The sequence below is a fragment of the Dryobates pubescens genome, chromosome 5 (assembly GCF_014839835.1).
Source record: "Dryobates pubescens isolate bDryPub1 chromosome 5, bDryPub1.pri, whole genome shotgun sequence".
Taxonomy (NCBI): Eukaryota; Metazoa; Chordata; class Aves; order Piciformes; family Picidae; genus Dryobates; species Dryobates pubescens.
Window position 1 is genome coordinate 30,490,558 of NC_071616.1, and position 25,756 is coordinate 30,516,313.

At 43.6% G+C, this 25,756-nt stretch overlaps 2 protein-coding genes across 2 annotated transcripts in view; both read right to left on the minus strand.

Moving 5' to 3' along the window:
- The window catches only part of KCNK13 (potassium two pore domain channel subfamily K member 13), a 55,428-nt gene extending 43,418 nt beyond the window's left edge, over positions 1-12,010 (minus strand). Inside the window, exon 1 of the mRNA XM_054162219.1 lies at positions 11,674-12,010. Coding sequence (XP_054018194.1) covers positions 11,674-12,010 — 337 coding nt within the window. The remainder of the gene's footprint in view (positions 1-11,673) is intronic.
- Positions 12,011-16,018: 4,008 nt separating this feature from the next.
- TDP1 (tyrosyl-DNA phosphodiesterase 1) overlaps positions 16,019-25,756 on the minus strand; it is a 42,356-nt gene continuing 32,618 nt past the window's right edge. The window contains exon 16 of the mRNA XM_009904830.2: positions 16,019-16,162. Within this exon, the coding sequence (XP_009903132.2) occupies positions 16,089-16,162 (74 nt within the window). The 3' untranslated portion in view covers positions 16,019-16,088. The remainder of the gene's footprint in view (positions 16,163-25,756) is intronic.

A 25,756-nucleotide genomic window follows, 5' to 3' on the forward strand; every position in this document is an offset into this window, starting at 1 on the left:
TACTACTGTAGAACCTGGGGGCAAAAAAGCTCTGGCAGAGGCATTAAAAGGTCATCTCATCCATTCACTGTCCAATGATAGAATTAAAGACTCCAGTGTCATTCTTGCAGGGTGTCTGTTTAACCTGCCTGTAAAGGACTCTGGTGATGAAGTCCCCACAGCATTCCCAGAGAGAGCACAACTGCTTCACTTAGTGCTAGGAAACTTTTTCTTCTGTACAACTGGATTCTTCTATGTTGCAATTTAAGTCCTCCAACCTATGTCCTAGCTGACATACTCTTACAGTTTTCAATCCTTCCTGCACCATATTTTCATATATTATGTTCTCCACTAACTCCCTTCTTTCAGCTGTGCAAGTTCCTTGATTTCTTCCAATTTTTGATTAAGTTCTATTTTCTAGATGTCTGATCATACCAATCATTTCATTCTAGACCCTGCTTCTGTAAGTAAAGCAGCCCAAATCTGAAAACTGTATTCCAGATATACTGCTTCCCAGTACAGCATATAGTGGAAATATTACACTAGAATCTTCCTCATACATTTCAATGTAACTTTTAAACTTGTGGTTTTTTTACAAGTGCATAGCAACAGAGACAGGCAGCAGGCCCCTGCAGAACTCCATTTGAGACATCCTTCTATTCTGACAGTTAAAACCAGTCCATGAATACAATTTCCAACTGGTCCCATTATTATAACCACATTTCCTCAGGTTGCTTATTAAATGTGAGGCAATGACAAAAGTCATGCTGAAGTCAAGATCACAGAATGGCTTAGGTTGGAAGGGACCTTAAAGATCATCTACTCCAACCTACCCACCACGGATATCAGATATTAGTTGCTTATTTCTTATCCAAAGAACTAATTGTCTTGTCATATAACAAAATAATTTAAACTTGGCAAGATCAATTTTTGGTAATTTTATGCTGAGCATTACTGACTCCTTGTTCCCATTTTGATGTTTACATATAGTTGATCTGATTACCCATCCAAACAATTTTCATTAAATTAAGGTTAAGCTGTTTGCTCTGTAATTTTCTTTTTAATTCCTTCCTGTCATTTTTAAAGACTGGCAAAATGTTTGCCATTATAGGTTGCCTAGAATCTCAGCTCCACCCACGTGTTGTCAAAGGGCTCCTTGTTTCTCTAGTAATTTCTCTGAATACTCTAGAATGCTTAATGGCTTAAATGGTTTGAAAAGATCTGACAGATTTAGGGATCCTAACCCATTCTTTTACTTCCCCTTTAATCACAATTGTTAATTGTACCACACATAAAGTCAGATATGACCTTTCCAGGAGATCGATGCAGAAAAAGGCATTAAACGTTCCAGCCTTCTTGGAATCATTTGCTGAGAACTCTTCCTCTTTTCTATACAGCAGACCAATGTTTTTTCTTAGTCTTTCTCATCAGAATCACACTGATGAATAAGTTCACATCACCTGCGATACCCCTTATTAACATCATCACATTTTGAGAGGCTGCACTTTCGTTCCTGTATTTCCATATGATTCCTTTTATTTGTCTTCACTTCTATCCATTTTCTTTGTGCTTCCTTCTTGCCACTGAAATCAGTAACTACAAATTCAGACATGTTGATCTAAATTGTTGGTTTCTTACAGTTCCTCTCCTCTTTCTATATTTAGACCACTTGAGCCAGCATCATTCGTATCTTTTGCCAAGAAACTGCTGGCCTTAACTAATTTTCATTTTAGCTTTGGTTCCTCTGAGTCTGCACACTGCACATCCCTGAGCTAATTAAAAGTTTTCCTCTTGAAATTCCCTGGGTTCCTGTTCTTCCTCCTTCTCCTCTAAAGACTAATGAACTCTGCCACTCTGTGGTCAGAGAATAGAATAGAATAGAATAGAATAGAATAGAATAGAATAGAATAGAATAGAATAGAATAGAATAGAATAGAATTAACCAGGTTGGAAGAGACCTTCGAGATCATCATGTCCAACCTATCATCCAACACCACCTAATCAACTAAACCATACAACCAAGCATCCTGTCAAGCCTCACCCTGAACACCCCCAGCGACGGCGACCCCACCACCTCCTCAAGCAGCCCATTCCAGTGGGCAATCACTCTCTCTGTGTAAAACTTCCTCCTAACCTCCTCACACTGCAACTAGACCAGTCAAATCCAAAAAGGTTTCCTCTTAAGTTGCTTCTATGTTTCAAATACTTGACAGAGAACTTGTGCTCATCTCACAGCACATGCACCTACCTGTAAATAAATTAATCACCTATCATGATCAAGTCATGCCCTGGAGAATCTTACCAGATCCTCTAAAACACCTAATCCAATTCTTCTTAAGAGGGTGCAACTGATAAAATTATTTCTTCTATTGACTTCAGAGTACTTTTAACTACTTACTGATCTTGTTTAAGAGAGAGAGAATATGTCACAGAGAAGTTCTAGTCAGAGCTGCCAACAGCGGTGTGCTGATTTGGTTCTGCTACCACCTGTGTGTCCATCTTTAGACTGCTAGGGCGAGATTCATTTCACCTGAATTTCAATCCCAGTAGTATAAATATGTATTTTTGTACTTGGCACCTCAGCTGGTTTTCTTCCAATCAGGGAAGAGGAACAGACATATCAGGACATTAATTCATTAAAATATCTTCTGTAAAACTGGATGCCTTGAAGATCGCTTAAAGACTCTAGGAATAACAGATGCAACAAAATGTACACAGGAGAACTGACCTGGCCTTTCCCCTAACTTTTTTTTTTTCTTCACCAGTTTTAACCAGTGTCCAAGAGACAACATACTAGGCTATCATGCCTATACCTTTTTAAGATCTTGCTTGGAAAAGGGTTTCCAGGTTGATTGAATTTTATACTTCCTTTCTATTACGAGGTTTGCTTTGTCCGAGGATTTCTGCTTTGTTCTGCGTATAGCAGAGAGAGGTGGCTATTCTGTCATTATAACCACTGCTCTCCTTTTCATGTTTTTCCCTACAGATCTGTCATGTATTACAGGAAGCTTTCAGTAAAAGTTGTAGTGGATCATCCACTTAAGCATGGTGAGGAATATTCTCATTTATTAACAGATGCAGTCCCAGGCTGGTAGCAATTGCAAGTTAAGAGAGCAGACAACTACTCGGTAGCCTCTGTACGTGCAGCTTCCCTAAAGCATCAGCCTAAACTTCCCTTATTGACCAATACAGAACAAAGGGAGGGGGAAAGGGGGGGGGGGGGGGGGCATGTGGAACGAAATGATGGATAAGAATGAAAACTGAAGAGCATCTTGCTCTAGAGATGCTTCTCCTGAAGCACCCCCACAAGCCAAAGAGAAGGGAATTAGTCCCACACTCGTTCTATCAATGCAGGAGTACTGTAATGCATCTTCAAAGATAACTAATGCAAGACAAAACTTCTCAAAGTATCAAAATGAGAGAAGAAATGTTAATATTTAATTTCCCCCCCCTCCACTCTGCCAGCTCCCTGCATGTTAAATAAGACTCCTTCTTCACTGCCTCTAATTTGATGGGTTTTGGCTGGTATCTGTTTCCTCTCGTGGGCATGGAGCAAGCCTTGTTCCTCTTTCCTTTTGTAGCTCCACTTTTAGGCCATCTATCAAGTGAGTTTTTTTTTTTTATCTTTAATTAAAATCCTCATTTCAGTCCTCATAATGTATATGCTACTTATCTAGAAGAAAATAAACTCTGTTCTGTTCTATTTACACGATGAAGGCCAGCAGGACTGTTTCAATGTTTTCAAGAAAAAAACAAAACAAAACCAAAACAAACCTCACACCCAAACAAACAAAAACAGCTTCCAAAGCAATTGGTGTAACAATTTTATTGCTTTTTTTTTTTTTCATTTTGTTTTTGTAGATTTCAAAACAAAATCTTCCCTTCTATATTTTGTCCCCTTGTTTGATGTTATTCAGACGTTTAAACTACCACCATACAGTTGTCATTATTACAATGACATTTTCATTAAACTGTTTCCTGTATACTATTTCTGCCCATCAGAATTCCTAGTTTTCTGCCTTGAAACTATGAGATCTTTGAATAATTTGTCAGTGGAAACTAACTATCACGTTTTAAAATATGCCAAAAGGGAAAAGAGAGCAGATACGGTATTTAGTAACCTGTATTCCACCTTTTCAGAGTACAAGTGGCATATGCTTGTCAAATCACACTGCAGGATGTGGTAGATTCAAAGGGAAAGAGAATGGATGTCCAACTCAAGTCATCATGACCCACACTGATACTTGGGGTATTCCTATCCTTCTGGTCACTCTACAATAGAAGAAATTAGGGAAACCATCAATACATTACCTTCAACCTAACTTGCTGAGACTAAATGCTTTATTTCTAATTATTTATCTGAATGAGAATCTGAAGAGCCTGGTGCAACCTTTGTGTTTCTCCTGATGAGTAGGGCAGGATGACACAAAGTATTTTGTATCCAGGAAAGGAGTCAGAGACTTAGTGACTCCAAGAATATAGCCTCTTCCTTGCATGCTCAGGTTTTGTGTATCATACCAGAATGAAGGTAAGCACCTCGGAAGGGTATCTGAAGCAGCCCCCATGCTCTTCTTTCCTCAGGAGTTCTTCATAGGAATGCCTCCATCACTGAGAGCAGCCTTGGTGAAAAGTGTCTTAGAATCAGTAAAGGACCCATAAAACTGAAAATTATGTGCACACTGCTCTCCACTAAATGTGGCTTTCATCAAGAACAGCCAAAATGTGAGAGCTGTGGTCAGAGCAGGGAACCAAAACCCAGCTTCTCCTTCTTGTGGCAGAACTTCAATCACTATGCTTTTATTCCACAGCTGTAGGCCACTGGTTTTACAGAAAAGAGGGACATTGTTAAAATAAAACATACAGATGGTTGCATTTGGGGCAGGATTCAGGGTCTGATGGTGTCTTCTGAAGTTCCCAATGAGGCAACTGAGATTCAGAGACAAGAATGACAATATGCTGTATGGGCATAAAAATAATTCAGCCTCTCTGTGTCAAAGAACAGTTCTGTTCTCAGTAGGTAAAGCGAAGCAGAGAGACAACCCTTCCACTTTGTTAATGAATGAGGGGCACAGATAGGGAGCATAACTAAAAGCACAGACCTGTATTGCTTTCCTGTAAATGACAGGACACACTTGCCATATATGCCCAACTTTCATGAAGTGGCTCACTCAAGAAGAAAGAGAAGGCCAGAATCTATTACTAGAAAACTCCAGAAACTGACTGAATCTTAGAAAATGACAATGCCAGCTCCTGTGAGCTTATCTCATCACCTCACATGGGATTATGAAGCCCTGTTTGTGGATCAGTGGCTAAAGCAGGTTGTTTTGAATTACTACATCTGCTTATAGCATAAACAATACTTAAGAAGAAAAATGTTACCTAGGAGAACAACACACCTTGTGTTGTACAAGTTAAAATAGTTCAGACATGGTATGGTTAGGCAGCAGCACATCCTTTGATCTCTGTGACACCAGGAGTAAGCCTGGCCCCTGTACCCAGGGAATGCATTTCATGCAGTTGCCACTTTTTTTTTCACTCTACATATGGCAAAGACAAGGTAATCTCAAGGTTACAAACAGTAGCCCAGCATTGTGGTTCAAATGAGCTTGGTGGTTTGATGGGTATTATCCCTCTCACACACTTCTTTTTGGCACAGCTGTAACTCTGCTCTCTAGGAGGTACCGCAGTTACAGAGGTGAAAATGAGGAAGCAGGCACTGATCAGCACTCCCTCCTTCACTCCACCACAGACTGCTGTAACATGGACAGTGTGGTCATCTCACCCAATGCAGATTTCCCTGGTAGTAAATGAAGCTTCTATCAGCAACCCTCTCTGGGCTGCTTAAAGAAGATGCTGTGACTCCTTCTACCCCTCCTGTACAATGTGCTGTGTGGTGGCTCATCACTCTCTACAGTAAAAGTCTCACCCTTCGCTCGACAAAATTTTACCTCTTGCACTTCAGGTAATGCATTGGCAAACAATTCTCTTTTCTCACCTGGCACCAAGACTTTACACCTCCAACCCAGCATGCTGCAGCTTCTTGCAGAGAGAAAGGATGCAAATTTTGACAAATTCTCCAGAAAATGTACCTCATTTTGTGAAGATGATGCAATTTCCTCCTTTGCCTTGCTGTTTATAAACAGTTCACACAGAAAGACAAGGGGCAACAGGCACAAACTGAAGTATAGGAAATTCCATTTGAACAGGAGAGAAAAAAAATTGTTTTACTGTGAGGGTGGTCAAACACTGGTACATGTTGTCCTGAGAGCTTATCAAGTCTCCATCTGTGAAGACATCCAAATCCCAACAGGACACAAGCCTAGGTGGCTGGTTGTAGCTGACCCTGCTTGGAGCGCAGGTGTTGGACTAGATAATCTCCAGAGATCTCCAAATTCCACCAGCCTGTGCAAAGGGCAGTCATATCATACACTGCTTTGTGGACTTGCTTCAGGTTATGTCATGATGACAAGACACATTTTATTCCATTTACAGTTAAAATAAACAAGTTTTAATCAAGACCATAATATTGACTGAGGTGGAGACAGGTGTCTTTTTAAAAAAGAAAAAGGAAAGAAAGTACTGTCAATTTTGTGAAGTTATTCAAAGGTTGTGGATGCCTCCTCCCTGTAGGTGTTGAAGGCCAGGCTGGATGAGGCCTGGCTTAGTGGCAGGTGTCCCAGCTAATGCCAGGGGGGGTTGATCTTTAATCATAGAATCATAGAATCATAGAATCAATAAGGTTGGAAAAGACTTCAGAGATCAAGTCCAACCTATTACCTAACACCTCATGACTAACTAAAACATGGCTTCAAGTGCCATGTCCAATCCCTTTTTGAACACCTCCAGGGACAGTGTCTCCACCACCTCCCTGGGCAGCCCATTCCAATGGCCAATCCCTCTTTCTGTGAAGAACTTTCTCCTCACCTTGAGCCTGAACTTCCCCTGGTGCACCTTGAGACTGTATCCTCTTGTTCTGGTGCTGGTTGCCTGGGAGAAGAGACCAACCCCCACCTGTCTACAACCTCCCTTAAGGTAGTTGTAGAGAGCAAGAAGGTCTCACCTGAGCTTCCTCTTCTCCAGGCTAAACAACCCCAGCTCCCTCAGCCTCTCCTCATAGGGCCTGTGCTCAAGACCTCTTACCAGCCTCGTTGCCCTTCTCTGGACTCATTCCAGCATCTCAATGTCCTTCTTAAATTAAGGGGCTCAGATCTGGACACAGTACTCAAGGTGTGGCCTAACCAGTGCTGAGTACAGGGGCAGAATGACCTCCCTGCTCCTGCTGGCCACACTATTTCTGATGCAAGCCAGGATGCCATTGGCCTTCTTGGCCACCTGGGCACACTGATGGCTCATGTTCAGCCTACTATCAACCAGCACCCCCAGGTCCCTTTCTGCCTGGTTGCTCTCCAGCCACTATGACCCCAGCCTGCAGTGTTGCACAGGGTTGTTGTGGCTGAAGTGCAGCACCCGGCACTTGGACTTGTTAAATGCCTCTTGTTGGACTCTGCCCATCTGTCCAGCCTGTCGAGGTCCCACTGGAAAGTTCTTCTACCCTGAAACAGATCAACACCTGCTCCCAGCTTGGTGTCATCTGCAAACTTACTAATGGTGGACTTGATCCCCTTGTCCAGATCATCAATAAAGATATTGAACAGGATGGGGCCCAGCACTGATCCACTGTGCTGTGATTGTCCCCAGGATGATCTGCTCCATAATCTTTCCTGGCACTGAGGTCAGGCTGACAGGCCTGGAGTTTGCAGGTTCATCCATCTGGCCCTCTTGTGGATGGGCATCACATTGGCCAGTTTCCAGTCATCTGGGACCTCTCAGGTGAGCCAGGACTGGTGGTAAATGGCCAGCTCATCTGCCAGCTCTCTCAGCACCCTAGGATGGATCCCATCTGGTCCCATGGACTTGTGAGTATCCAAGTGGCTCAGCCAGTCTCTACTTCTTCATGGATTTCAAGGGGATTATACTGCTCCCTGCCCCCATCTACCAATTCAGGAGGCCAGTTATCCTGAAGTCCTTCTGACTTAATGTTGAAAATGGAGGCAAAGAAGGTGTTTAGCACCTCAGCCCTTTCCTCATTCATCATTCCCCTCCAAGTCCAATAAAGAGTGGAGGTTCTTCTTGCCCCTCTTTTTACCATTAATTTATAAAAATGCTTTTTATTGCCTTTCACAGAAGTGGCCAGTTTAAGTTCTAACTGTGCTTTTGCCTCCCTAATTTTTCTCCTACATGATCTAATGCTATCCTTAAACATATCACAAGTTGCTTCTCCCCTTTTCAAAGGCAATACATCCTCTATTTTTCCCTTAATTCCTTCAAGCGCTGCTTGCCCATCCAGGCCCAGAGCCTTCCCCTGCAGCTCATCTTTCGGCACATGGGCACAGCCTGTTCCTGTGCCTTCAAGAGCTCCTGTTTGAAGTAGGTCCAATTGTCCTGGACCCCTTTGTTCTTAAGGGCTGCTACCCAGGGTACTCTCTGAATTAGTTGCTTAAATAAGCTGAAGTCTTCCCTCTGGAAGACCAAAGTAAGGGTTCTGTTATTGCTCCTCCTTATTTCCCTGCATATTTAAAACTCCACTATCTCATGGTTGCTGCACCCTAGACAGCCTCCTGTCATCACATCTTCCATCAGCCTTTCTCTATTTGAGAACAGCAGGTCAAGCAGGGCCTGACCCCTAGTAGGCTCACACAACAGCTGCATCAAGAAGCTGTTCACTCTGTGAACCTTCTGGACTGCCTCCTCTCTGCTGGGTTAAGTTACCAGCAGATGTCTGGCAGGTTGAAGTCACCCACAAGGACAAGATCTTGAGATGGCCTCCAGCTGCTTATAGTAATTCATCAACCACTTCATGCTGGTTGGGTGGTCTATAACAGACTCCAACCAGGATGTCAGTTTTTGTTAGCCATCCCTCTGATTTTAACCCACAGGCACTCAATCCTTTCATCCTCTACCTCAAGTTCTAAGGCATCAAGAGATTCCCTAATATACAGAGCCACCCCTCCTCTTCTGCCTCACCTGTCTTGCCTAAAGAGCTTGTAACCATCCAGTGCAGTACTCCAATTGTGTGAATCGTCCCACCATGTTTCTGTAATGGCAACTACATCATAGTTTTCCTGGTGAACCAAGACTTCCAGTTCCTCTTGTTTGTTACCCATACTGCATGCACTGGTGTACATGCACTTCAGCTGGGCTGCTGATTTCTCATCTAACTCTAGTTTCTGTCCTTCTCTCTCCCCTCCAGAGAGACTGGTTTCACCACCCACCCCCTTCAAACCTAGTTTAAAGCCCTCTCAATGAGCCCTGCCAACTCTTGTGTAAAGCCCTCTTGCCCTTTCTAGACAGATTCACCCCATCTAGGTCCAGCAGATCAGGTGAGCTAAAAGTTGCCTCTTGATCAAAGAACCCAAAATTTCACTGCTGCCACCATCCCTTGAGCCATTTGTTGATGGCATGGGTTCTCCTGTTCCGCTCAGTGTACCCCCTTGCCACTAAGAGAACTGAGCAGAACACCACTTGAGCTCCTGCCCCATCAATCAATTGTCCGAGGACCTTGAATTCCTTTCTGACTGTCCTGGTGCCCTCCTTATCAAGCTCATCACCGCCAGCTTGGATTACCAGCAATGGGTAACAGTCAGAGGGCTGGATTAACTTTAAGATCTCTTCCATACATGTACATGAGAAATGGGTGTTTTGATGCACTGATAAATCGTTAATTCGATGCAACTGAATTTATTATTTTTTCCCAACTGTTTCAAAGAGCAGAGGAGGACCTAGATGTTGCAGATACCACAGTATGCTAACCCTCTGTTTTGCTCTAGGGTAGTAGTGTCTACCTATTTCCAGTGAAACTATGTTCCCAAGTGTCTGTCACAAAATAAAAGCGGTGAACCAATGCACAGATCTTCAGGCACCTGGGCAGCAGCTCCCTACCTCCTGGAGGCACTACTGCCCTAGGGTACCACAGGTGTCCCTAGGTCTCAAAGTGCTTGCTGATGACTGCAACACTACAGTTTAATGCTGCTGAACACTCGAAAAATGTATTAGTTTATGCAAAACTGAAGTATTTAAACAGAAATCACTGAGTCACATCTTTTTTTCCCAGACTGGTGTTCAGGGGACCCTGCTGAGACATGGGGGTGTTCCTTCAAGTCCTTCCTGAGAAATAAGTTGCTCTGAGCTCTCACATCTTGAGACGGTACTGCTATCACCTGATTTCTAGGCAAGAAAGACAAAGGGCTGATAGGAAACCAAAGTGAGCTTACAGAGCAGCCCACTGCATATGTGGGCAGATTCCTGTAGATTAGACTCAGGCACCTGTCTCATGGGAGGGTGAGGCTTCAATCACATCTTATTCCTGAGGATAACCTCCTGGTCAGTCTAGGTAGTCTCCCAGTTGGCCAGGTATTTCAGATTACCTCCTAACTTTTTTACATTTCCACTTAGTGTATAGGTAACTTTAGTGCTGGATCACACTAAGCAAAATCCAGCAAAATGTAGGAGGTAACTTTCACAACAAAATTAACTCCAGAGCTAAGAAACCCAGCATTAGGTAGAGAAAGCATCAGGTATTCTACAACCTACAGGACAGTTCAAATTTACAAATAACTGACATAAAGCAAGGCATCTCAAAACTCCTCTTTCGGGGACAAGTGCTAATGGAGATTTCCTGAAGAATTGCTGTTGTTAATTAAACAATCATTCCTCAGTGTGTTTCACACTCAGAGCAAGACTGATGGGAATTGGAGATACCATTACTAAGATTTAGTGACCCCATTTGTCACAGCGGTAAACGCACACAAGATTGCCTGTCCTTAAGGCAAGCTCTTTTTCTCCACGGCTGTCAGCTGTCCACAGCTGCCTGAAGGCTTTCTGTCGACACCCATGGACTCCCTGGGGTTCTCATATCAGTTCTTGGTGCTGTCCCTTTTACATTATTTTTGTACTATCGGCAGCCCCTTCAGAATTTCAAACTCAGTATGACGTTCCCCGAGGCCCCTTCAAACTGAATAAACTTCGGTTTATTCACAAACGAAATAAGCAGGTCTCACCAGCTTGTTGCTTCTGCCTCTGAAAGCCAGAAGAGGTGAAAGCCGAGTGGTTTGCAACCCAACCTTTCCAGGCTCTACACTTTGCAGCTGGACAGTACAAAACCTGTTTTATAGCTCTCGTTAAGAGCACACCAGATCCGCAAAAAGGTCGTTTCTGAGTTTACAGCCTATGAAGCCACCTACTTCCAGATCTAAGATTAGCTATAATAAGATTTCCGAGATTTGTAGTCGTACAGCGTTTAGTTAAAGCTCTCGGCTCTGGGAGGGACTGCTGTCCCATAGTCTGCCACCGCACGCCGAGGACAAGTTGCTCAGCGCAGGCAAACGACACTGCCGCGGGAAACCCCGACAGTCGCTGCCTGCCTGCCTGCCCGCCCGCCCGCCCGCTTGCCCCGAGCATAGCGCCGGGGGCACTTGTCAAGGGAGCGCTCCCCGCAAGCGAGGTGCTTCCCGTGGCAGCACCTTTTTGACAGAATGAGGGGGGAAAAAACAGCAGTGAGGAAACAGGACCATGACCAGCACCGTCACGATGCCCGCTTTAAGCCCAGGGAGATGGGGAGGAAAGAGAGCGCTGCGCGCCCCCGCCGGCAGCCCTCGCCCTGCCGCCGCCCCGGCTCCCGCCCGACCCTCCGCTCACCGATAGTGGAAACAACGGTGCCCACGAAGTAGAAAGCACCGGTGAAATCCCATCGGGGCCGGATGTCATCGACGCGGATGCCGGCCACGCTAGCCTCCTCGTACTCCCGGAGGAAGTGCCGGAGCTCGGTGCGGCTGAGGTTGTGGCGCCGGGTGAAGTTCTCCAGCCGCTCCTCCCAGCGCTCCTTGGCCTCTCGCTCCGTGGGCAGTTCGATGGCCGAGAAGACGGCGGCGCCGCACAGCATGTACAACACAATCAGCACCGCCAGCAGGAGGAACCGCGCGTTGTCCGCGTTCAGGCGACCCGCGCTGGAGCAGCAGCCGCCGCGACACGCCATCCTCCGCCCCGCGGGACCCGGCTACCGCGCCGCCACGCTACGTCGGGGCCTTCCCGCCGCCGGGCATCACGGCGCCGCCCGCCAGGAGTACGAGGCACCGGGGCCACAGAGATCAGGGGACCGCGGAGCCCGGCGGCCGCGAGCAACGCTCCCGGGAGCCGACCGACACCTCCGCCCCGGGGGCAGGGCGCTGCCCCGCCGCCCACCGCACGGCACCGCGGCGGACGGGCTCGGGGCTGCGGTGCATCCTGTGGGCAAGGGAACAACCCGTCCTGTCCCGTCTCGCCCTGTCCCGGAGAACCTCTCAGCCCCGCCGCGTCCTGGCCCCGGACCGGGCTCCCGTCTCTGCCAGTTTCATATCCCCTTCCTTCCCCCCGCCCCGAGCACGTCGGAGCGGGGCGCAGGGACAGGCACCGCCAGGCGCCTCCTGCCTGCTGGGGGGGGGGGCGAGGCGGGAGTGGCAACAGCTCGCCCCGCCGCCCTCCCCCGCCGCCGCGGGGCACCTCCGTGCCGGTCCACTGGGGACGGCTGCCCCCGACCCTGGGCCCTCCGCTCCATGGGCCCCGGGAAACCTCAGCTGGTGCGCGACTGCCGCTCGAACCGAAGCCACTATGCTCGAGGGTCTCCCCGGTGCTACGGGCCGGACAAGGCGGGGCGGCACCTACCCTGGACCGGCCGCTGAGGGTGGCTGCCCCGCGACCCCTACCCCTCAGAGGGTTGTGGGACTGCCCCCGCGTGGCGCCGGTGGGGCTGCCGCCCTCCGTCCGCCCGGTCCTTGGCCTGGCCCCGGGCCAAGGGGCTGCGGTGCGCCCTGCCGCCCGGGATAACGGGGGCCCGACAGAGACTCCGAGTAAAACTGAGCAGCTGATCAGATGTCCCTGCTATCAAAGCAAGACAAATACTCCCCTTTGCTGAAAGAAAGCATATCTTTCTCTGCAGGTCTGGCTACTGATTGTCCTCCCACAAGTTATTTCGTTTCCATCCTCCCGTACTGTGCACTCAAAGGGAAACTGTGGAGGACAAGAGGCAGCTTTCCAACTGCGGTTGTGGTTTAAAAAAGCGTTATCTTCAGGGCCAAAGAGCTCTCGATCCAGGCTTTCTGGAAAAATTTTTTTCTTTTTATAGTAACAATAAACTAAACTCGACAATATCTGGCGATTACTACACTGCTAAATTCTCTTAAAATAACTGAGGGCTAGAATTCAGCACTGCAAAACATGTTACTGTATAAACACTCTTCTTTTCCAGTGAAAGAGAAGTTACATTTATTTTATTTTAGCGAGCAGGTTAATGAGGTATTATTAAACTAGCTCGTACTGTAGCAGTAGCTGTAAGGACCTCAGTAGTCACTTGGTGACATCATTATCAGGGAATCGGCTGCATTTGCCCTACCCCTCAGCAGTAAAAGAGATGTGCAGACTAAAATTGCTTCTACAGACAATACTATTGCCTGTTTTGTTGTTTGGTTTTTGTTGTTGTTGTTTTTTTCCAGTTCAAACTACCTTTTCAAAATAAAGGAGAAGAATACAGGTCTCAGACCTAAGTATCACACTAATCAAAGATCTGAGAATCAAATCCAGCTACATAAAGTCAGACATTCTGCTCTGGGTTTGACTCATTTGTTTGTTTTCTCCTTCTCTTCATTCATAGTTCCACTTTTACAAATATTCAGGCCCTGACAAAAAAATTAGCAAAAAAATTATTAGGGTGGTATGAAAAATGGAATCTCAAAATACTCTGCACAAGAAAAATTGTATTATAGCTGGACAGTGAAGTATACTTAAGTCTATCCTAGCACAGACAGAGACTGTACATCTAGAGAATGGTTATTAAACAGTATTTTCTGGCCAATGTTTTTGTCAAGAGCCTTCCATGCAGCTCCATCATGTCACAAAGCTCTCCTGTGTTTGGGTTGCATAGGACGGATTGCAAAAGACTGTTTCTACCCTGGAGTTTTAGTTATATTCAGATAGTTTCTTCAAAACAAGATTTTCTTGCTGTTGTGGAAAGCATTGTTTAAACAGAGCTACATGTGTATCTGTTTCAACCAAATTCAGTCTTTCTTTGAATCATTAGTTTGCCTCACACCTCATAATTGTCCAGCAAAACAAACCCCGAAGCTCTTTCCTCCACCTCTGCCACTTTACAGTGCCTCACTTCCATGCTTATACCACAGTTCAAATTGCTTTGGGTTACAACGATTTCCTTGAGTTTTCCTGGCAGAACTGATCACTGGGTTTATTTGTTCCTACTGATGAAGGTGCTTCTGACGCTGCATTAATCTAGGGAACTGAAAGTTAAATCATGCCATGTTCTTGGGAACTTAAAAAATGCCACTGGAATTTAACCATAAATTCTTCACAGCTAGTCAAACTACTCTATGACCAAACAAGAAAAACTCATATGCAACATCAGTAAATGGCATTCTTCATAAAGAATAAATGCTCATTAATTGCTAGCCAACTTTCTAGAAATCTTAGAGCTTTTCTCACAGGGAGATAATTTCCTACTTAGAACGTCTTAAATTCTCACAGAAATAAAAGAATTGAAATTATAATACTCTGTTAAAAAGGAAGTATAACAATGGCTATCAAGTTGTTATCTCAGTTTTTAAAGTGCACCACTCCACTTTCTTGTTATGTTCCCTGATCCCTGTCTTTTCAGGCTCAGCAGTGGCAGAATCAAAACAGTTTCTGTGTGTAGCATTAAAAATGATTCTGCATACAGAACTGAGAGAAGGTGAAAGCAGCAAGCTTATTCTGGGAACATTCCAGCAGCACTCTGAACTGTACTTGGCTCACTTTATTTGGAAAGTTCTCAAAACCAGATAAAGCAGCAGTAATGGCTACTGGACATTTGAATTGCCAACACAAGCTAAGAAATGAGCAACCTAAACACCTAAGTTCCCATAATTTGCTGTGAAAGGTGAGTGTAAAATGCCTCTGTTACAAGCAAGGCTATTCCACTATCTAGCTCCATTTACCCTTTTATTTAGAGACCATACAATAATTTCCTTAACATAGTCATAACCTTTTTGATTACAACGATCATCTGATAACTGCATCGGAGAACCTGAATGCAACTAGAAAGGGTAGAACAGGGAAAGGGCAGGGAAGACAGAAAAAGAAAAGTACCTCATTGACGTTCTCTGTGGCTTGGTCTATGATGGCATAGGAAAAAGAAAGAAAACTTCTTGTGCGACCATCTCCTGGACACACATTTTCTATGGCAATTTTGGAATGAAAACAGGGATTGACATTAGATAAATGTTAGCAAGTAGTGCACTCTCAGTGTACTGCAAACCAGTTTGGGAAAAGACTGCAGAATAAACGAGGAAGCACTTGAACATCTACCCAGTCAGATTATATGGGATCCAGAGGGAGTACCACACTATACTGAAAGATCCCCAGGCTGCAGGACCAGTTGCTCATACATCCCACAGCACTTTAGAAGATGCCCACACCCAAGCCCATCCACTTCAGTTTAGAGTTTTGGACAGTACGTGGGTGTCTGCAAAGACTGGGAGTGGGGAAAGAAGATTAGGAAATAACTGAAAAGAAGCCCAAACAGCAAATGTTAGAGCTTGTATTAGAAGTGATAATTTGCAAAGCAAAGTTTCAATCCAGTTTTAAATGTATATAGTTGAAAAAAGATGGAGCGAAGGATATATAAACAAGGTTGACTTTATTTAGATTTTACATACAATAACTTTTACTCCAGAGACTGAGGTCAACTGATAGTCTCACAAAACAAACTTTATGACTTATTACAATTAAAGATGCAGAGAGAATCTCTGAGAATAGTCTACACTTGTTTTAATCTTGAAAAGCACATTAGGAACCACAGTAAGGAAAAGGCATAAAAAAAGTATTTAAAAAATGCAGGTTTATTTGTAATAGTGCAGTTAGAGATTCTCCAAGAATATCCCTATTGTCAGTTTCTTAAATGTTTCTTTCAACTATAAGTTAGCCATTAGAGCAGACATTATGGCTAAAAAAAAAAAAAAAAAAAAGAACTAAGCAGTCTTGCAAGTAGTGTGGTAGGCTCAGTGTCAGCAAGTGAAATATCACAAGAATGTTCACGACGGAACCCACATATTTCCATGTGTATCAGGGGCATCTGTGTAAGGAATATTCCAAATCCACGGCTGATCTGTAATCCAAAACACAAACATGCTAATGAGAAATTCAGTTATTAAATGTAGAACTTCGATCCTTTTCCTTCCCTCTCTTTGGAGGAAGAAGAAAGTCGAAATTCCTACTGATTTACACATAGCACCATGTGCAGAAAGGTTAGTCACAAATAATCAGAATTCTTCAAGCCATCCTACATACACGTTCTAAGGTGGCAAACTCACTCACTGCTGGAAAAGTCTGCCTTTCAGAATTTGCAGAAGGTAAATGCTGTACTTCAATCTCTTTTCTCCCCTGCCTTTGGGTGAACATGGCATTTAAAAAGAAACTCCTCTTCCTCTCAATGCAAAAACCATACCTGAAAGATCTCAAGGAGAGGGAAAGACAGATGGGGGCTCTATATTCACAAACAAGGGAATAAATCCTGAAGGTCAGGACAATGACCACTTTAGAGGGACAGAAGAAAGCCAAATACCAGTACTACAGCTTAAAAGAGGGAATTACTTTGTTTCTAAAAGTGTTGATGTGATGAGAAAAAAAAAGTTCTTTGCATTTTTCTGAGGCTCTAAAATGGCTCTAAAAAAGCCCCCTTGATGTACTCATGTATTGAAGTATCCAGTTCCTCCCATAAAGCAGATAGTTTCCTCAGTAAGTAGACTGTATCACAACTAAATCACAAATACTATATTCCTCAACTACCACAAGCATCTTGTATGTTTTCCCAAGCAAAAGAAACCAAAAATCTTGAGGCTGGATCCCTTAGTGTAATATAAGTCTTCTGTAATAAACTTGATGAGGTGAATCAGAAATCAAGCTCTAAATGAAATGCTGTGCTTTTATTTGTGGATCAGGTCAACTTGTCTTGGTCAGAGAGGTAACAGCAATATTGCAACTGACATGTGACAGTGGAGCTCAATGGCAAGATAATTTTATACAACAAAACAGCAGTACTCATCTGAAAGATTCTAGAGGGAAATAATTATCAAAGACACAAAGAAATTATATTTATAAAGATATCCTTCTGGGGATGATTGGCTGTTATGTTCAAGCTTCCTAAATACCAGACTGGATAATTTTCTGTATTCCTTCCAAGGAACTCTCAATGCATATTGCTGGTCTATAGGTTTCTTTTATCTTAGTATCATCAATACATTGAGCTTTATCATAGTCTTTCTTGTTATGACCACCTGCATCTGTTGGTTAACAATAGAGAATTTAATGAGATTGTTGTATCTATATAGTTTATCTGCCAAGATATTAAGTAGTACTATCAGCTACCAGATAATTTTCTTTTTAAAAATGTACATGTTTTTCCCTGACGATGCATCTGCTGCCCACAAATGACCTTCGGCTGTTCAGCTATTGAACAATCACAATTTCTCAAAATAGCAATTTGCAAAGAATTAATAATGTACATGTTGCATATGACAAATGTTATCTGCTAAAAATTAATTAGGTCCTTTGTCATTTCAGAGTAGGAATGATGTCAATCCTTATTTTAAAACTGCCAGATGTAAAATGTACAAGTTATTCCCTGCAGCAACAGGAAGATGCAAGCCATGTATATCATGCATAATAAAACTAGTTTGTGCTGGCAACTTAAAACAGCTGGGAAGAAGTAGTCTGAAGGAAAAATGCCCAAATAAAAATTCTTTGTGCACTTTTACCTCTGACCTGTTAGGATGACACACTATTACATTTTCTCAGGCTTCAATTACAGATCTTACCCTCCAAACAAGATGGATCAAATATTATATAAAGTTCAAAAACTGTACTGCACATCATATTTCTACCCTTAAAAGAGAGAGACACAATTTTTTAAATTCTTGGGTTGACCAACTATTGAAGCAAAATACTGACCAACTAGTGAATTTCCACTCATGAATATGCTCTCAACTAATAATCTGAAGCATATTTTGCAAGATCCCACCTAGCCAATCAAGCTTTGAGCTCAAATAGTGTGCTGAATCAAATCACACAATCTTGTGGCTCCTTCTGGTCTTCAAGTCTGTAATCCTAGCAAAACAATACATAGAAGTAGTCAAACTAAATGTGGACTCTGCAACTCAAGTTTCCTCTCACACAAAGTGCTAATTTCTTTACAGTTATTATAAAAAGCTGGAAGAAAAAACGGTTCTGCCATGTATGCAAATGTTACACTTGCACTCTGGGAGCCCATCTGAGAAAGCACCTGATGTCACACTGTCTTAAAACAGCTTCAATCTCACATTTCAGACTTAACGGCTTTTGGTTCCACTTAGGAAGGACATAGGGGTCAACACAGGCAGAGATGGGTTCCAACCCCTGCCTTCTGTCACCTGCACCAGTATATGCGCTACAATGACAATGTATAGCTGCTGCTTACACAAATAGAAAGCTTTCAGTTGCTATATTCTCAGAAGAAAGGGTATTCTCTTAAGAGTTTCAACCATATTAAGCATGATGAGAGAGCATGAATTCCTTCAAAGATTCATATAGAATGCTGCCAGTCAAGTTATTTCAAACTCTAGAAAGGCTCCATGTAGCTATCTGAAACTACCAGAGCTGGAAGCAAATATGTAATTTCTTGTCTTTATCCAACACAGCAGTAGTATATGTGTAATAGATGAAAGGAGCCTTACTAGTTCCCTGAAATCACTACAAATATTTACCAAATGTAATTTCACCATAGTCCCAATTCCCAGTCATTAAAAACTAGGCAAAATATCAAGCACCAAATATCTGAAGTTACAAGGAAAAGGTCAATTTGCTCTTCCACTTCAGTATGGCAATTGAATATCAAACACTGCTTCGACTTACACTAAAGTAAACTTCAATCTTATTTCCCCACTGTTCTTCCAGGCTCTCATAGCATGAGATTTGACTGGTTTGGCCCCCAGTTATCAATAGTAAAATAGATTTTCCCACTCAAAAGTAATGAAATACTTTTAATACCTTTTCATAGATTTTTACAAATTGCTATAAAAGCTCAGGAAAGAAATCTTTAACAAAGAGCAAAACAACCAAGAACTCATGTAATTCATATAATTGGCATACAGAGAGAGATGAATGCAGTTTGACTCTCATCTGAACTGAGATGGAACCTGCCTCATTGTCTTGTGTATACATATATATATTTAGTCAACTGAACAGCTAATTTCTTTCCTTGACTTAAATGCATACATTGAAGAGAAAACCCAAGAAATAATCTGTTTATTAGAAATTACTTCATCCCCCTACTTTATGGGCTTCTCTTGCACAGGATTTAAGCATTTTGAATTAAGAGCTCAGAAAAAGCTTATATAAATTCCTGCCTTGTAACCCAGTCACAACTCAAAGAACTGCTGAAAAATATATTTTGAGCTCATCCCCTGTTCAGTAGCACTGAAACAGAGTTCTGTAACAAACGCATGACATTAATAAACCCTAAATCTGTCAAAACAATAATGCAGGGAAATGTTTTGCCTAATGAAGTCTCCCTAAAAAAAGCAGAAACCAGAACAAATTAAGCAGAAACCTAATCACACTTAAATGTAGTAAGAAAATTAAGGACAACTCAGTAGGAAGAAAAGCCATAATTTCACTGATTGATTTAATTAACCACAAAATCATTACTTTCTGTTTTTAGGCCCCAAAAATATTTTTTCAAGCATTATAGTGTGCTTGTTAGTGGCTTTTTTGTATGGTTGGTTAGTTGTGGGGTTCCTTTTTGTTTGTGATTTGTCGTTCTTGGGTGTTTTTTTAAAGCCATCCTATGCAGTTAGAATGAAGTACTTGACATGAAAATAAGTCTTACGTGTTTTTTCTCACAGAAAAGAATTGTACAAACTCCTCATCTCAATTTGAAGTGACTATGCTGCTACCAGCATAGTGGTTTAAGATCCAGTTCAAATTTATTCATTGCTCCCCTCGGGAAGATCAAGTGACTCTGGCTGGCACAAGCAGATGGTAGGTTACCTGTCCATGTAGTGTAAAATGTGGCTTTGTACCAAGTCAAAACACAAATGAAAATTTAATGAAAGCAATGGGAAGATTTTAACTATGTGTCACAGGGGCGCTAAATCATAATTACCGGGTTTGATTGGGATTAAATTAACGAGGCGGGAAATATAAAAATAGTCATCTTGATTTTCCCAAACCCCCTGCCCCAAAATTATGTACAAAACTGACTGCACTTATTTACAGGTTCTATTCGCTCGCGAATTCTACCAGGATGCTTACGGGCAACTTTAGTACAATTTAGAGAACTCAGAAGATGGAAAAGGCTAAGCCACAAAATAGCTTCCTCCCACTTACAAAATCAGAAGCCAGCCGGGACCTTAGGGAAAGCCGAAGAGAATGCCGGTTGTACTCACGAGGGCGGAGCAGGAATTTGGAGATAGTCCCTAGGTCTCTCTTCAGCGGCAGGCTCCACAACCGTAAGCTTATAATCCAATGCGTGGATAAGGCGGCACAAATCCAAAGGAAAAGGCACCCGCCAAAATCAAAGTGTCCTTGGACACGGCTGCCACGAGGCAAGACTCGCGGAGCAGCACTGTCCGAGCAGTGCAAGGGAAGCCTCACTGCCAGCCTGTTCCAGCCAACAGCCGCAGTTCTACGGCAGGCAGGGTCACTCCAGCAGCAGGCAGGGAGCAGGACCCCAGGGTAGGCAGAGCCGGGGAGAAGCCAGGTCCGAGTGCCGATCTCTCCAATTTCGCCACGAATGCAGAGCGAGAGCAGAGCAAGCCCAAAAATGAGCGCCAAAACTGATCCAAAAATGAGAGCAAACATGAGAGCCCAGAGCGCTTTCTGGTCACGCTAAGCTTTTCCTAGACAATGTGTCCAGTGCCACTATATACTGGACGGGAGGAACCCAGGCAGTCACAGTTCCAAATCCCAGCGCGGGCCTCCCCACACGGGTGAACACACGTGAGGGGCTTCAGCTCCCGGCGGGAAGAATGGCGCCTTGTTACCTGTCCCCCAGGGGGAGGGGAAGGCAATTTCGCGCCTTTATCTTCCTCCATCAAACCTCCGCTGATGGAGGTGGGGGAAAGGGGGTTTGGAGCTCTCTGTAACATTACCCTACCATGGACATCTTAAAGTGCATTGATGTATGCTTCAGTGACTACAGCCGAGCCTATGATTGCCTTTCAGCGAAGCATAATCCACCTCTCTGGGAGAGAAAAAAAAAAAAAAAGAGGCAAAAGCAAGAAGTTCTGTGTCTTACACAATTCTTCAGAAATCTTTGGAAGAAAAAAGAGGAAGAAAATCTTCATGATTGTTTCTCCAAGAGAACCTTTTTCTGATTTGGCTAAACTTGAGTTTTAGCATGAAACTCACTGACAAATGAAGCAAACCAGACAAGTTGGACAAATCTTTTGTTTTCCTCCCTGTGGTATGAGGTGAGAGAAAAGTAGCACAGGGGCCAAATAATTTCATTATTATTAAACTTAATGGGTTTAAAGAGACTGCCTATCAACCTCATGAATTCCTACAGCTGAAACGCGACAGATTATTTACATCATTTACTGGTGAGTTTATCATTTTATGACCTGCTTTTCAAGATGCAGTTACTTCACTGCAGTTTTCATGCTGGAAGTCTAGTCCAAATTAATATGACAGAAAGATGTGCCAGAATAACATGAAATTTCTGCCATTACATTATTTCAAGGAACTGGGTTTCCTGCACTTGGTTACATTATATTAATAATTCTGTAACATTCAGTATGTCTGATCCAAGATTCAAATTTGCACAAGTAGAAGAAAAAAATAACGTATTTTGAGATGCCTATTTTCTACTTTGCTTTGCTCCTGACCATCTGTTCATTATTCTCCCTGCTTCTCGTCTCTCTGGCTTTTGACAGGATTTTTCTGATTATATGAAAGTGATGTGTACTTTGTTTTCCCATGGTCTAAGAATGTGAATTTGTGGAAAAGTCCCCAGAGCCTTTTCTCCTTCAGTTATAAGGATCAGTCAATAAGGTTTCTTTAGGGAAAGTATAATTACTTTCATTTCTGCTTCTAAAGACTTTATTAAAATAAATCTATTTATATAACCCTCCAGAGACTCTGATAACTTTATTGTTAAGGACAGATTATTTTACAACTCTACCCCATAGCATGGGAATTCTTTAAACCAGGAGGCTGAAGACTGAAACAGAACATTCAGGAAAGAGATGTGAAAAGGCACAAGCAGTTGACATTCCTTCCATTGCCAAAACCTCTAAAATGTGAATTCTGGCATCTGTTCGTATCAAGGGAGAAAGCTGAACTACAGACAAACAACTTCACTATAGAAATAAGCTTTCTATTAAAAAAAAACCAAAAACAAACCACCTTTACATTTAGTTGAAATATGCATAAAACTCACTGACACCATAGGTTAAATGTAGCAACTAAAAGAACAATATTAATGATACAGTTAGTTTTTGCAGGAAGAAGACAGGGTATGTAACATTTTGAGAACACACACAGATTCTAAATATAATTTTTTTCTTTTAAAATTAAAAAAAAAGAAAAAAGAAAAAAATTAAGTATGACCTTTTAGAAAAATCTCCCCAAACTCACCAGTTTGAGCATCAGGTAGCAGGCAGAGCATACATGTCCCATAGCACAACAGTCATAATACATTCTTCCGCTTCAGTTAACTATTAACTCAGGCACAATCCCTGCCACCACTTCCCAAAACACTAACAACACTTAAATGGACAGCAGGTTTTATGTAGGACAGTATAATACATTGCATTGTAATTTCTACACTGAGACAGTATTTTTTCTCTGGGAAACCTGAAATACCATTTAAGGTTTTTTGGATAGGTAGTAAGCTTTTAAAGTAGAAAAATCATCTTTGCAAGTTAACAAAAGTAACATACATCATATTGAATAGGTGAATGCCTGGCTGTGTAGTTGGTGCCATACTCGAGGTTTTGGCTTCCATGATTGTGGATGTACCAGTAAGAAATCAGGTTTGTTAGATGATGGGATTCACCTAACCAAGTAGGGTTAGAGCCTCTTTGCCAATGAGCTGGCCCAACTTCTAAGTAGGACTTTAAGCTAGACTTCGTGGTGGAAAGGGATGGAGTTTTGAGCAACACAGAAGAGCCAGGGGTTGAGATGCATTGGGGACCAACAGGGAAATACCCATGAAAAGCTGAAAAGGAATTGGGGCTTGTTCTTCTCAAAAGGCGATACCTGAAGTGTCTCCATACCAATGCAGAGCGTATGGAAAACAAACAGGAGCTGGAAGCCACTGTGCAGCTAGAACTCACTGTTTTAGTGAGTTCTTTTGGATGAGGAATTAGTTAGTTACATGTACCACAGGTGCCGATAGGTACGGCTTTATTTATTATAAAGGTGGACCGTGTTGCGCCGGAGCGCTGTAAGGCATGAAACCTGAGACCAAGGCACAACCTAAAAGCAGAGCCTGATCCCCAGTAAAGCACAACTAACTTACCCTAAACACTCTGTAAGAAACATGGCAGTACTGAGGATCGCGACATGGCGGAGCTGGCCATCTCCCATGGGGGCAGGCGTCCCCACAAAACCAGGTGCTGTTGTCAGATCAGAGAAGCAGCAGCCTGCACCAGCAGCAATCTTCAGTTTTTTAAGGGTCCCGCCTCCCATGATGTCAGGCCAAGACATCAAAGGAGGCTGGGCCAAAGCCCCTCCCATACTTCACAATGTTATGTAACTCCTTATCCACTGCTCATGCATACAGCCCACTCAGGGGTTGCACACCCCCTGCCCAGCAACAGCCTTCCTCATCTTCATCTTCCTCAGGTCAAACAAGGGGTTTGAAGGACTTTGGCAGTTAGGTGAGGATGTCAACACATTCAATACATTCCCATCTCCACTTAGTTTTATATACAGAGGAACCCACAGATATGTGTTATTTCTTACTCTTATCATGCACCTGGGAGCTTCTGATCAAACCCAGTCAGCATGGATTTAGGAAGGGCAGGTCCTGCCTCACCAACCTGATCTCCTTCTATGATCACATGACCCACCTGGCGGATGTGGGGAAGGCTGTGGATGTAGTCTACCTGAACCTCAGCAAGGCCTTTGACACCATCCCCCATAGCAAACAACTAGCCAAACTGTCAGCCCGTGGCTTGGACAGGTGCAGTGTGCCCTGGGTTAGGAACTGGCTGGAGGGCCGAGCCCAGAGAGTGGTGGTGAATGGTGCCACATCCAGCTGGCAGCCAGTCACTAGTGGTGTCCCCCAGGGATCAGTGCTGGGCCCCATCCTGTTCAGTATCTTTATTGATGATCTGGACAAGGGGATCAAGTCCACCATTAGTAAGCTTGCAGATGACACCAAGCTGGGAGCAGGTGTTGGTTTGTTAGAGGGTTGAAGGGCTCTCCAGACGGACCTTGACAGCCTGGACAGACAGGCAGAGTCCAATGGCATGAGATTCAACACATTTAAGTGCCGAGTTCTACACACTGGTAAAAACAACCCCATGCAGCGCTACAGGCTGGGGTCAGAGTGGCTGGAGAATGGCCAGGCAGAAAGGGACCTAGGGGTACTGGTTGACAGTAGGCTGGACATGAGCCAGCAGTGTGCCCAGGTGGCCAAAACAGCCAATGGCCTGCTGGCCTGTATCAGGAATAGTGTGGCCAGGAGAAGCAAGCAAGTCATTCTGCCCCTGTACTCAGCACTGGTTAGGCCACACCTTGAGTACTGTGTCCAGTTCTGGGCCCCTCAGTTTAAGAAAGATGTTGAGTTGTTTGAACATGTCCAGAGAAGGGCAACAAAGTTGGTGAGGGGGTTAGAGCACAACCCCTATGAGGAGAGGCTGAGGGAGCTGGGGTTACTTAGCCTGGAGAAGAGGAGGCTCAGGGGAGACCTTATTGCTGTCTACAACTACCTGAAGGGAGGTTGTAGCCAGGTGGGGGTTGGTCTCTTCTCCCAGGCAACCAGCACCAGAACAAGAGGACACAGCCTCAAGCTGTGCCAGTGAAGGTTTAGGCTGGATGTTAGGAAGAAGTTCTTCACAGAAAGAGTTATTGGCTATTGGAATGGGGTGCCCAGGTAGGTGGTGGTGTCACCATCGCTGGAGGTGTTTAAGAGGAGACTGGATGGGGCACTTGGTGCCATGGTTTAGTTGATTAGATGGTGTTGGGTGATAGGTTGGACTTGATCTTGAAGGTCTTTTCCAATTTGGTTAATTCTATTCTATTTTTTTTTTTAAACACCAAGCATTCCCAGGCACAAACACCAATTATTCCCAGGCAGCCCTTGGCAGATGGATACTTCTAATCAAACTCCAATTAACTCTTCCCTGCTACATCTAGTTACTACCACTGAAACTTGGTGGGATGAATCACACTATGGAGCACTGCAATTAATGGCTATAAACTGTTCAGAAAGGGGAAGCAAGGAAGAAAGGAGGAGTGTTTGTAGTCTGTGCAAAAGGAAGTATATTGACTGCACAGAGCTCTGTTTGAAAAACAGGCTGAGAGCTTATTGGGTGAAAAAAAATCAGAGGTCAAGCCAACAAAGGAGACCTCACAGTTGGTGTTTATGACAGCCCGCCCAGTCAGAAGGATGCTGCTGCCAACTACAGGAAGCATCATGCTAGCAGGCTCTGATCCTGCCGGGGAACTTCAATCACCCTGAAACCACGTGTCTTTACTTTCATTTATAAGACTC